Source organism: Calonectris borealis, chromosome 32 (assembly GCF_964195595.1).
Source record: "Calonectris borealis chromosome 32, bCalBor7.hap1.2, whole genome shotgun sequence".
Taxonomy (NCBI): domain Eukaryota; kingdom Metazoa; phylum Chordata; class Aves; order Procellariiformes; family Procellariidae; genus Calonectris; species Calonectris borealis.
Window position 1 is genome coordinate 28,699 of NC_134343.1, and position 14,172 is coordinate 42,870.

Consider the following 14,172-nt stretch of genomic DNA (forward strand, 5'->3'; position numbering starts at 1 on the left):
AGTGTCAGAATAACAGCATTTGCAGCTACAGTCCCTGAACCCCACCTGATGCTGCTCAGCAATGCAGCATTTGCATATTTAACAAGTAGGAAACCAAATAAAAGGGCATGACAGAAATTGCTACCGGCAGAAAATGGCAGGATATTGCCAATAAACAGATTTAATGTACAGGTGGGTTGAGCCACTCATGATACTCATAGCAATCAGGCTGCAGTAATTAAGAAAACCATGTTCAAATTCCAGCATTGAATTTTGTGTCTGGCCCAAGATGAATGAATTTGCTCTCTGGAAGAGGTGGGGATTGCAAGAGCATTTCAAAATCAGTGACCGTAGGCGGGTTCAGGTGGTTGTACCTTAGGAGTGCCGGTGATGAGTCTGCGTCCCTGGAAAGCAGACAGAAGCCGGAGGAAAATCCTGGAAAGCACAGGCACCGTCACCATCATCTACATAACAAGAAGCATCCATGTGCACAGTTGCACGTACAGCTTTTTTTTTTTTTTTTTAAGAAAACTAACATGAGTGTAGCTGCATAGTCTTACCTCACCGTCACAAATACACCTGGTAACAGAATCCCCCAAATTACTTTTTCCTCCATTTACGTTTGAGAACCGAAACAGAACAGAGGCCTCAGCAAATCTGTGCATCACAGAGACATCAAAAAATGCCTCGTACTTTGGCAGTTAGGAGGACTAACGATATTAAAATGTAGTGCTTAATTGCTGCGTAGTTAAACAGCTTTTGGCTGTCTGCCAGGTAACTTCCCTTGGTCCATTCTTTCCTATCCAAACAGGAGAAAGACTTTGAGCCTGGTAAAGGGACAATCTTAGGAAAAATACTTTCCTTTCTGTTGATTGCCAAGTTGTGACACAATCACCTTAAAAGACACAAGCCAGTCACTCAGCTTGCAAGCCTCTCCTGCCAATTGCTTTCACATTCCATTTCTTGAGGTTTAATAAATAAACGGTAGTCGTGTTTTCTCTTGTTTTGCTTTCAAAGCCAAGTATCAAAACAACGCAAAAAATCACCAGCCAATGAGGATGGCAGAGGGGACAGTGTTTAGTTGAGGTCACCAGCTCCTCGTAGGCTTTGTAAAAGTTATTATTTCAAAACCTAAACTTTGGACCCATCTCGATCTGACAGTATCCCTCGAAACAAAAGGAACATTTCGTTATTCAACATGTTGCGTTAAAATGACTTGACCAGACACATTCACATAATTCATCTATCAGCCACTTACATTACACTTCATGCAGTATTACAGAAATAGGAGACTGATATAAAAGCCATCTGAAGATGCGGTGTCACAGTGAGATAGTGCAGTGTGCCTCAGGGCACGGAAGCTTTAATCTGTGGGTCCCCAATCAACGAGTTAATCAACAAAAAAAAAAAAGAAAAAAAAGACCCTTCAGCAATACGCTCTCAGAGGGGGAGACTATGGCGTGGTTTTCAGCATAGCAAAAACGTGCACAGTGAAACACATCTAATTTCAACCGGTTTGTGAAGTTTTACAATTTAGAAAGAACACAAACAGGTCGTCTTCTTGCCCAAACAAAGGTAAATCTGACTACCAAGAACAAGAGGAGGTTTCTCAAAGGCACAGTCTCAGCAGGTAACAGCTGTTACAAAGCAAACAACACGAGTTCATATTTCTGTGCCACTGAATAATTGAGAGAGTACGCTAAAGTACTTAAGGTACTTTCAATTTTCTTTCTTTTTTTTTTTTTAGAGAGTACCTTTTTTTTTTTTTCTTTGGGGAACCTCTACTAATTTTGCTGCTTTTGTGAGCAGCGTGTATACAACATACCTATGGCAAAAAATAACTCAGTATTGAGAAGCTGGTAACTTTTTATAACAAATCATTCCTTGAAGAGATGAGTAGTTCAAGCTGCTAAGTGACTCTGCCGTGAGAGAGGAAGTCTGAGGATCCTGAGAGTACAATTTTGCTCTTGGTTGGTAACCAAATGAAAAAACAGTGCATTTCACCAAAGACAAACCTAGTAGAATTTAGCTATGCTGCTGCCTTGATACAGAGGTGTATGTTATAAAAGAACCAGTAAAAAAATCTTGTAAATCACACACTTATATTTAATATATTGAAACAAAATAGTTAAGAATGCAAGAACTGTATACAGATTAAAAAAATATTTTTTAAACCATCTGATCTTAAAAATAGACAATAGTAGTGAAGCTTAAAATACAACCACTTGCATTAAAATGTTTCAAGCAATACCACCTTGGTGTGTCCTGTTCCATCAAATGGCCATTAAGATAACGCATCAGTTGTTAAAAAGGTTGTGTTGGTTGGAGTCACTTTTTCACAATCCAAATCTACAACAGTTTTTCCTTTGATGGAAGAGCCCGAGCATTCCTGGTGCAAACTTTCCCGTCTCTCTGAAAGTTTAGAAGTGGATCGAGCCATCGAGCCACTCTGGCTTCCATTGGTTTGAGAGCAGACGTTATTAACTTTAGTGGTTTTATTTTTGTGGTGGTTGTTGTAGACTTTATATTTCATGAGGAGGATGAAGATGAAAACAAGAACCGAAGCCACAATGATACCCCCAATAATGATGATCATGGTTCCTCCAAGAAACTGCGCGTGAAGGGATCGGCACTGTTTGTATTCTTCCTGGGTTGTGAACTGCACACATCCGATCACTCTGGTTGCGGTCAAAGATGTCAATCCATCATCATAAACAGCAAGAACACAGAGGTCGTACTCACGTCCTGCAACCAGATCAGTCAAGAAGAAGGATTTACTAGCAGCTGGAATCATCCTGGAAGAGAAAATGAGTACAGTGAACATCCACGTTGATCCAGCTCTTTTGACTATCAATGCCACTGTCAGGAAACTAACAGAGCAGAAGACGAGCAACCGGACCAAGCAGCAAAAATCTAGCATGCCCTAGGTTACTCGCTAGGGATGGAAGACACAGCAATGACAATAACTTTACCTCGGCCGTCTCAAACAAACGTGGACTAGAGTGCACACGCTTACCAATGGCCAGAGGAGGAGTCACGCTTGATCTATTGTTTTGATCTGCGTTATCTTAGATTTCCACAGTTTCAGCATAAAAGGGCATAGCATGCCCTATGCAGAATGGAATTCGGTCAGCCTTTTGAAAAACATAAAGGAACTGAATGAAACAACATACTCGAGGACTTCACTGGCAGAAAAGTTTATCCTTTTCATTAAACACTTCAAAATGTATTTTAGTAATTTTACATCCATAGGAAGCACACTGTGAAGATCAAGGGAAAAAGGCGAATTCAAACCTTTGGTCCACAGATTAACCTTATTTCCATCTTCTAACAACTCCATGATGCTCAGTGTCTTGTAATCAGGTGACCGGTAAGAGCAATCAGAGCAAAGTATAGCCACTTGCAACTACGTGGTGTCTTCTGTAGCCCAATAACAGCATATGTTGACTTCCTTGCCTTGACGCAACCCTAACATTGAGATTGTTTGACTTCCTTGCCTTGACGCAACCCTAACACTGAGGTTGTTCAATGTCAATTCCAAATATCCCTTTACCACAAAGTAGCATTGTACTAAACGGACAGATGAGAAGGATCCCAAAAGAAGAGCTATACGCTATCTTACGAATTCCCACAGACCCCAGTCATGACCATACGAATCACAATATCTCATGGCAGACCAGCTCTCCATAGGTTTGGTTCAGATTCCTCATTGCAGTAAAGTTGCACTGTTGCAGAGGAGTCAGTGAAACTACATCCATTTATAGCGGGTGGGCACGTGGCCTTCTCCTGGCCACAAAGGTGGTGGTGGAGAAGACTAACCACTTGTCGTAGTGGTCATCCATGGGACTACGGACCGTACAATGCTTAGACTGGAAAGAAAGAAGAGCCACACCTTCAAAAGAACCTTCTCCAAACACATGGCTGCTACCACTTCATTGATAACAACTGAATTTCTGTGACTATGAAAAAACAGAACCAGTCGATGTACACGCGCCATCACAGATTCATAGAAACGCGAAAGGAGGAGACCCCCAGAGATCTCTAGCCCAGCTTCCCACGCAGAGCAGTGCTATCACAAACACTAGAGCAGGTCAACGCTCTTCTGCCTAGCCAACACTTGAAAACCTTCCATGAGCTCTCCAGGTACCATTCCAGCATTAAACTACCCTCCCAGTAGGTATTTTTCCCCTAATGTCCGATGTGAATTTCCCAAACCGCAGCTCATAACCATTGCCCCAGCCTTGATTTATAACAGCAGCTTCATGACCTCCACAGAATGTGGCCACGTGCTGGGTTTTAAGGCTAACGAGATTTTTACTGCAGGAAAAAGGGGGTTTGAGAGGAAACTACACAAAGATTCATTCGTCAAATTGAAACACCCAAACAACTCCTGGCGTGTACATAATGAGAAACTTAACCCAAGACGAATGTAGGAGGAAACGTGCAAAGCTAGCAACTGCTTCGGACCAGCAGAAATTGAAATTCCTGGTGGCCACCGTTACTCATTCAGAGTGCAGGCAGTGCAGAACGAGGTCTCCCAGCTGCCAGCGTTAACAACAGACTCATCCCGTCTCTGCCCTGCAAGCGTTACTGTATGGAACAAGCGTTTTGTCATGATTGTTGCTTTACAGTTATACATCTCCTACAGCGGCTGACCACCGAATCCTCAAAGTACGTCCTGCTCCTTGCTTTTTTCTTTCTTCCACAGGTTTAATTCAGCGATGTCATTATATAACGTTACACCGTGTCAAAGAAAACACCAAGGTTGTGTTGTCTCACTGGACCAGGACTCCAGAAAGCAATTCATCGATCCTTGGCTTTTCCAGGTATGGCTTTTGGTAGCGTGCAGCCGGTGATTCTTCCACGCTCTCCACGTGAACGTGGCCCTCAATGCTCGTCTGGCAGGTGTGGCCGGTGCTCCGCAGAGCACCACTCAGTGTGTTCTGTTCACCTCCCTAAAACATATACCATTATCAATTATCAGACAAATATCTAATTAACTTTTCAGTCTCCTGTCCAGCCGCATTTCATACTGACCAAACACGACAAGAGAACACCGTGGCTCAGACTGGACTGCACTCCTCCCTCACTTCAAACACCAAGTTACACTGAAACCAAGCAGGAGATTCTTGCTTGTCACACAACGGGATGCGACCGAGAAGGTGGAGAATTTAGTTGCCTGCCTTCAACACTAAAAGGCTTTGAAATCAGTCATGCCTCCTAGAAAAATACTGCTGGCGACTACATCCAACCATGGCGCAAAGTCTAAAATTGCTTGACATCAACAAAACTGTCACCGAACCTCAGGGCACAATATATAAAAAATTAAGGGATGTCATAGATAACCTCTGCAGAAGGTGGCACTGTTTAGAAGACCAGCTGAGCAGAAAGGAAACACCATACAGACAGCGTCTTTCTAGTCTTTAGGAGTCTGCCCATCTGTGAGAGGGAGGTGTAATTGCAAAAATTATGCAAAGTACTGTTTTCTAGCTTAACGGCCGTATTATTTGCCTTATTCAGCAGCCTTTGATGCTCACTTTTCTTCTTTCAAACAACTTTCTGCGTTGCATTATTGTCAAGATGATTCAATCCTGACTCAATGAGGAGTTTGGTATTGAAATTGGACTAATTACCATGGAAAGCGATGTACAGCATATGCTGTGTAACAGTGCCCAGCTATTGCTGAAATACTTTCATAGTAGCTGTCATCAAAAAGAGCAGGTTCTAAACGAAGGCCTTTCTGATCTCCTGTGCAAATCTTCTGTACAAATGTTCAATAAGACCAAATATATATTTGATTTCTATCAGCTTTTCTGGTAATCCAAGGCTATTTTATATAAGGAGAAGCGTATAGTCTTGATAAGGTAGAAGATAAGGATTCTTCACTGGCTAAGCAGTTATTCACAGACGTGTCTCCCGGGAAAGGCAGCTATTCTGGCATTTTTAGGAACTTTCAAGGAAACCTCTACCAATGAGTAAGGACAGCTCACAACTGAGTAGGCCATCTGCCTAGAGCCATGTCAGTAGTTAACCTCTGCATGTTTTCTTGCTTACGCCTGCAGAACATTTACTTCTGCAAGAGTCTAGTCTTCCCTATACCATAGAATCATAGAATAGTTTGGGTTGGAAGGGACCTTTCAAGGTCGTCCAGTCCAACCCCCCGGCTGTGGGCCGGGACATCTTCAACCAGATCAGGGTGCTCAGAGCCCCGTCCAACCTGACCCTGAATGCTCCCAGGGATGGGGCATCCACCACCTCTCTGGGCAACCTGTGCCAGGGTCTCACCACCCTCATTGTAAAACATTTCTTCCTTATATCTAGTCTAAATCTCCCCTCTTTTAGTTTAAAACCATTCCCCCTTGTCCTGTCGCAACAGGCCCTGCTAAAAAGTCTGTCCCCATCTTTCTGATAAGCCCCTTTAAGTACTGAAAGGCTGCAATAAGGTCTCCCCGAAGCCTTCCCTTCTCCAGGCTGAACAACCCCAACTCCCTCAGCCTTTCCTCATAGGAGAGGCATTCCATCCCCCTGATCATCTTCATGGCCTCCTCTGGACCCGCTCCAACAGGTCCATGTCTGTCCTGTGCTGAGGACCCCCGAGCTGGATGCAGCACTGCAGGGGGGGTCTCAGCAGAGCAGAGCAGAGGGGCAGAACCCCCTCCCTCGCCCTGCTGGCCACGCTGCTGGTGATGCAGCCCAGGAGACGGTCGGCCGCCTGGGCTGCGAGCGCACGTTGCCGGCTCACGTCCAGCTTTTCGTCCCCCCAAGCCTTTCTCCATGGGGCTGCTCTCCATCCCTTCATCCCCCAGCCTGGATTGATCCCGACCCAGGTGCAGAACCTTGCACCATATTTACTTTATTTCAGTAATGCTACAAAAGATCGAATAGCGGTTAAATTCAATCAGTTTGACAAATTAGCACAAGCTTGACTAGGCAGGTCTTTAGTGCCAGGCTGTGACGAATGGCGAGGACTTGTAGGAAAGGCCAGAAAGCACGTGGGTAGATATTGGGAGCAAGTGCATCCATCATCTGAAAACTTTATCGTTCTACCAGAACCCACCAACTACAGTTTAGAAAATGGCATCTTCAGAACAAACATCTCCATTAGCGCTTAATTTGACCTAATAACATTTTAAGCAGCATTGGCTGTATTGTAGGTTCGTTACGAAACCCCAAGCGAGTGGGATTTAGGGGCACTGTGATTCTAAGCAGGGTGAAGCTTATCCATCTCTCCGTGGAATTATTCCATCTCAAACTCAGAGCTTGCAGCAATCAAAGTCATTTACTTAAATAATTAGCTTGCGTGAAAGACATTTCATAACAGCGATACAGAAGCCAAAAACTCAAATCTCCGGAGACGCAAAAACCTTTTACTTGGCTAGTGTTTTGGGGGTTTTGGTTTTTTTTTTAATCCTTCAAGAAATGTTATTATGTTATTTCACAATAACTACCCATCAGTCTTTGCTCAAAAAACTCCTTCATTTACCAGGAGCTAGCTTCCTATTACCTATAAAAGTGCCGAAACTGCAGTTTTTAGACACAATTCTGTCAAATCGGGTTTTTTTGTAGGTGAAAGTATACTACCTTTTCTCTGACATCTCTAACAGAGTCTGCATCTGCTTGGCGTTGGCTCCCAAGCACCATCTTTCAAAGGGATCAATAGCAGAACAGTAACTGTCAGGTTTAAACGAACACTGCTAACGTAACTGGTTTAAGAGCACTAACAACTATAAACCATAATCCGTGCCAGCGTTTCCCCTGCCATCTGCAGTCAGCCAGGAACAAGTAAAAGCCCTGTGGTGAAAACTCAACTGTGAAATCTGCTCACAAAACTTCTGTCAAAACATCATTTTGTGAGATTGGAAATACTTCCTAGCAACGTTGTCAACAACAACAAAATCAACCGAGCAGCTCGAAATAGAGATGGAGTCTTTTGTTTGGACTCTAATTGATAATGATGCTGTCCGTCGGAAAATGTAACGCTGCGGCCAGACTGCCTCAAATGAATCACTTTTGCTTTGGCCAACCCCCTGCTCCCAACCTAACGCTACCATTTTGAAGGATTGAAAAAACAGGATTTTTTTTTTCTGCCATTTCAGCTGTTCAGTTGGGAGGGGAAGGGCGAGGGTGAAAGGAAGGGATGGGGAATTTGAGGTGTTGGAGGGACCCCAGTGACAGGGGGTCTTTTAGAACTGATTCTATCAACAAACTCCCGAGCACCCGCTTTACTCAGCTGATTAAAGGGACTAAAAAGCAATCAGTATAGAGTCTGTTTTTTTCACAGAAACACCCACTGAGACCCAAATACGATCTATGACGTCTGTGGAGGTAAAAACGACAACAACCAAAACCATTCTAAGACAGCATAAAATCCTGGACCGTTACTGAACACGGGCCGCTGGCTGCATTTTTCAAAACACTTATTTTCACATGGTTGATGCTACAGTCTGGAAATGAAATGACCACACACCAGAAGATACAGAGAGTTATGAAGCATTGATGACAGGTTTCTTATTTATAGAGCTTTCACACAAATCATGTCAAAATTTTCGATAGAAGCAATGACAGCCATTGATTCTTATTCATACTATTTTAAAAACCCCGTATATCTGCATCGATAATACAAAAGGAAGCAGGGATGTTTTCCTCCTCCAAAAAAAGCACAGCATCTTAAATGTTTGAGAAACAAGATAGCGATATTTCATGCTTGAATGATCTCTCCATAATGCAACAACTACCATCCGTCATTTGCATCTGCAAGGTATTATTTTTATAAACGATGATGGATCGCCAGCAGCAATCGGTGCCGAAGCAAGAGGTTACACTGGGCAACCTCATTAACAAAGATCATGGGGGCGTGGGAAGGAGGGGAATGACAACGGAGAAGTGACCTCTGTGCTTTGAGGAATCCCGACTTTGTAAGGGTAATTAACTCAGCGCACAGTCAGCCATGAGAACGTAAGGCTTTTCCCCATAAAGGGAAACCTGAAGAAGAGGTTTCCAAGGAGAAACTCCCTGAAGAAGCCTGGAAACTGCCATGACAACTGCTACGCTGCAAGATAAGGAAAAAAGCTACCAAAATTAAAGCCAAAGAGTGACAAATCACGTGATCCACTGTATTTACAGATGTCAGATGGCTCCCGTATTTCTGGACTTCCATTGGCATATAGCCTCTTTTTTTGAGGAATGACTTGCTGGCTGGGTGAAGAAATGCAAACATGACCATTTGTCCAAGATCTCCTCCTGACAAACAGCCACCGCTCCTGTGCAGACTTGCTGGATGACCACGGCAATCCCGACGTACTCCCAAAATCGCTACAGTACCCACGGCAGTCGGCGCCGGTCGAGAGGCGCGTTGCACCACCTGCCAACCCGAGTCCGTCCGTACAGAGCACGTGGAGGGTCAAGGGCACCCGGAAAGGAAACACGAAGTCTTACGGCACGTGCCTGAGCGATGGGGAGCTGTAAAACCTCTTTCCAACTCCACGGTGTGAAATCCAGCACGGTCCTGAGGCTTTCCATGGCACTGCGCTGAACTAATTTAAGAATTTTTGAGCAGACGTAGCGTGGCTGATTCCAACTGCTTTTCACGCAACAGATGTAATCATTCTATATTGATCTGGCAATATATCACCTTTTCCCCAAAAGTGACAGCTCTGCCCTTTAAACAACGGTACTTTGTACCCCATATTAAAAGCGGTCTGCCTCTCGATTTCTAAGTTTTTTCTCTCAACAGAGAAAACAAGGACATATTATCAGCAGTTTTATGCAATATATAGTCTCCCAATTATCTATAGAGAGGCATCACTATTAAATACTCATCTTCTAATTTATAGCATGTAGTTGCAGCTAATTAAGGTTAGATGATCACTAGCTATGAAAGATTAAACTCAATGCTTAGGAGACTGTTGCCTTTGATGTTATGAGATCCAGCTTCTAATTGACTAGAACATCAATCAGATTGTTATGAAGCATTAGTAATCTGCTGCTTATATCAACTGAGGTACAAATTGAAGTTTGTCCAGCCTAGCTCAGAAATACAGAATCACTTTTTTTTTTTTTTTTTAATTTGTTGGCCATTTGAGGAAGCACCGGCAGACAAAATAGGAGCACCGGCAAAATCGGGGGATTTTGAGCATCAGTCGCTGCCCTGCTTCTCTCTTGCACATCGAGGGAGGCTACAAGAGAAAGGTTCTGTGGAGATGAGCCTTTTATCCTGTAACCTAACACCAGGAGTCGTTTTCATAAAGATACGTATGACCTAGATCAGCAGACAAAAGAGGTGCATTTTCATCTATACGTACACACAGACACGTGTGCGATCATGACAGAGCAGCAATAAAAATGAAATAGCGTGGCTTCTCTCCCAGATTAATTATTGCTTTCTAAAGCTTGTGTAATATTCGTCACTGCTATTTGAGTATCGAAAGGACGTTCTGCTGATATCTCTTCCCCAAGACTAGCACTGGAAACCTGGGCAGGACGCTTGAGCAAAGACAGTGAAACTAAAATTATAGCGTTGTGAAGCCCAAATTGCACAGGAACTGTAATCAGCATCAAGACTGTAAGCTGTTTAAAGAGTACAGATCCATTTATATCTCAGAGAAGGAAAAGCTGCACAAAGTGGCTGTTACGATTCTTGATTCACTCTATCCGTGGCTGTACAACAACGGTTTCCGACCTTTCTTCTGAAAACAAACAAGGCTCTTCCTTTCAATATTGATGCTTGCCGCAAATTGCTACCTGCACCTTCATGTACTGATTCTGGATTGTTGCTACTCAGCTTGCCAGATGCTATTTTCTGTCTCCATAACTAACGTCTGCCTTCAGTTTTGCTAACCATTCTTCACCCCTGTCCCAGGAGGTCAGCGTGATGGTTTCTATTTCACAGGAAGAGAGGAGTTAAGCGACTCACCTGAGACGACACAGTAACCAGGCACAACTCCTATTTTCCTGTTTTTCCTGGGAAAAACGCTGTGCGGCTACGTGTTGTGAATCTCTCAAACTGGGAACAGCAAGGTTATGGTGCACTTACGTACACGGGCGGCGTAACCATGTGCAGGGCGCATACGTTCTTCTCACGTACACGAAAGGATAATTTGATTTTAGTCCAAAGGGAAAATTAGGAAGAATATCATCTCCCTCCCTTTCCTTTCATAAGCTCTTAGCACGGGCACAGATGAACGCGTGCTTACCCACAATTACTTACCCAGAGGGAGAAGGAAATGGAAAGGTGAGGAAAAATAAAGGAGTCCAAGGAGCAACTTAAATTCTCAAGATAAAGCAAAGTTGCCATGGCAACCGCTCTTCCCGTGGTACCACTCAACTTGACGGAAGCGACAGGTTTCTGATGCATCCTGCACCGCTTAATACTTTTTCCAGACGGCAAGCTATCGCCTGCCAGAAATAAATTACACGGAGTGCACTAGGTGGAAGGAAGCTTTCCACCTTCTGTAAAACTCCTTTGGCAGGACTGAAGCACTGCCACTGCTGGGTGTGCCACTACACATCTCTTTACATCTTCATATATCAACAGACTGACTCCCTGAAACAGATGTTTATATACAGGTGTTTATATACATACAGATGTTTATATACCTTACCAGAAACACGGAGCCTGAGAGGGGTCTTGGCCATGCAAACAAATCTGGGGACTCCTCTTTCTCCAGCGCACGTTAATGCGCTCAACTTAAAACACTCTGACATTTGTAGCGTAACTTGAAGTAGCAGTTGTTCAGGTAACTGCAAATGCAGAATTGCTGCCCAATTACCGTGCCTCTCACTTTAGCACAAAACTTCCTTTAAGGATCTGTATTTGGTGATTACTCACTGTGGGAACCGAACGAGAACACACGAGTTTTCATCTTCGAGAGGCCCATTATACTACAGTCTATTACATTGTATTATTTGAAATCGTTGCTCTGTGATTTGAAGCATCAAGTATTTTACTGTTTTGTTACCAGCCTCTCGGTTTATGGGAATCTGGGCCGAGAAAGGGGCATGGAAACGTAGTATTCTTCCCCATTTCTTCTTTAGGAACGAGGCCATTCAGCAGCAGCAGTATTCAACTCTACAGGTTTATTAACGAGCTATCATGTGAGTCACTAATTTATTTTTAGAGGCTTTGGAAAGTTTAAAACTCATCGAGAACGAATTGCTGCAATTTTAAGAAGGCTGCCAACTCGGCTGGCCGGCTGTTATGGCAAAGGATGAAAAATCCCATTGAACAACTCTCTTCTACTACTGGCCGTGCCTGCGGTGCGCCCGCTGGCTCTACCTGCTTCTCACTTTGCTGGCTTCACTTTACTTTCTAGTGGGAGAACCGAATGAAATCCCTTTAGAAACCGCAGTTGCAGCTATCGAGACATCTCAGCTTCACGTTTCCCTTCGTTTCGCAGCTTCGCAGTGCTTTCAAACAGCGATGTCACAAATGTTCTCACAGCTGACAATTAAACGAGGCTTCATCTTCCAGCCGGCTCCTCGCCATCCCTGGCAGATACCAACAAGGCATCCTCCCACCCCGCTCTTAAGAGACCCTTGCTTACCCTCACCGACTCCTCCTGCTTCCTTTCGAGCTCGTAGCCGTGGCAACGGGAGGATGGATGGCATCCTTCCTCAAAGAGACTCTGGGGATGGGCATTTTAACATGAGACTTCTGAAAATCCCAAGTGACTGTAAAGTGAAACGTCTGTTTCAAGGACCTCATGCGATTTTCGTACCCAGTTCCTTTTTTTTTTTTTCTTTTTTTACAAGAATTTGCTTGCAATGGTAGGTATTTGAAATAGGAATCCCAGCGGAACAACTATCCTACATTCCTTTCCTTAAAGGGACTGCTTATTAAAGCAAAGTATTTGAACGCAAACTTTCAGGTGTATTTCTGGAGCTATTAGATGTCATTCTCCTTTCGCTTATTCCACTCCAAACTTTAGTGCAACCAGTGGCATTACATTAGAAAAATCATTATCACTCAGTTTAGAGGCGTTATCATCCTTACGAAGTGCACAGCTATGAAATACTAAATCCGAAACAAATGCTAACTCCCACTTCAAAGTCATTCTGCCCCTCCCTATCCCTTCCACCCCCAGTTAATCACAAACAAAAGCCTATAAACAGAAAGGCGGATAATCAGAAACTCAACCACCCCTGCACAGAGGAGCGGCTATAAATTTAATCTGCATGCTGTCCGCTGAGACTTAATGTCAAACAGTTATTCCCAAGTAAATTTTAACCAAGTCATCTCCAGCGGGCAAATCAGTGCCTTTAAACGTGAAATCCACACAAAATACATAACCTAAACCCTTCTGTGCAGTGTCCAGTTGTCCTAGTTTCGGCTGGGATAGGGTTAAATTTCTTCCTAGTGCTGTGTTTTGGATTTAGTATGAGAAGAATGTTGATAACACCCTGATATTTTCAGTTGTTGCTAAGTGCCCTCCTAGTCAAGGACATTCAGCTTCCATGCTACCAAGCGCAGGCTGGGAGGGAGCATAGCCAGGACAGCCGGCCCAGCTGGCCAACAGGGTATTCCATACCATGTGACGTCATGCTCAGTATATGAATGGTAGGCGTGTTCCAAGTAGCGATCGCTACTTGGTTATCGGTCAGCGCGGGTGGTGAGCAATTGCATTGTGCATCGCTCATTTTGTATATTCTATCATTCTTATTTTCCCTTTTCTGTTCCATTAAACTGTCTTTACCTCAACCCACGAGTTTTTCTCACTCTCACCCTTCCGATTCTCTCCCCTTCCCCACTGCGGGGTGGGGAGTGAGCGAGCGGCTGCGTGGGGTTTGGCTGCCTGCCGGGTTAAACCACGGCACCGGTTCATACCAGTAAGTTTTATCCCCACGACACCACGATACTTTTGTGAGTATTAAATGCCGAAGGAAGCACGCAGCGACTGAAACAGGCTGAAGGTTTGGCGTAACATGGTAGGGCCACATCCATATAGGCAGAATGTTGCTTTGGGCATCTCACAACTTTGGGCACCTTGATTTTTTCTCTCTTCCCCATATTTTTAAGTAAAATAATTACACTTAATCACCATAAAAGGTAACTAAAATCTCCATCTCAATTTTCTTAAATGTTAACAACTAAGATATTGCTCATCAGCTTCACTCGCTCCATTAAACTGGACTATGAAACTTAATTATGTCTGTAAAGAGTTTAGAGATCCTCAAGAGGCAGCACAGAAGCAGATG

General features: G+C 43.8%; 1 protein-coding gene across 2 annotated transcripts in view; it reads right to left on the minus strand.

The window, feature by feature from the left end:
- Positions 1-149: 149 nt before the first annotated feature.
- The window catches only part of LOC142074029 (leucine-rich repeat and fibronectin type III domain-containing protein 1-like protein), a 60,965-nt gene continuing 46,942 nt past the window's right edge, over positions 150-14,172 (minus strand). For both annotated transcript variants that reach the window (XM_075134403.1, XM_075134404.1), the window contains exon 3: positions 150-2,774. In XM_075134403.1, coding sequence (XP_074990504.1) covers positions 2,264-2,774 — 511 coding nt within the window. In that variant the 3' untranslated portion in view covers positions 150-2,263. The remainder of the gene's footprint in view (positions 2,775-14,172) is intronic.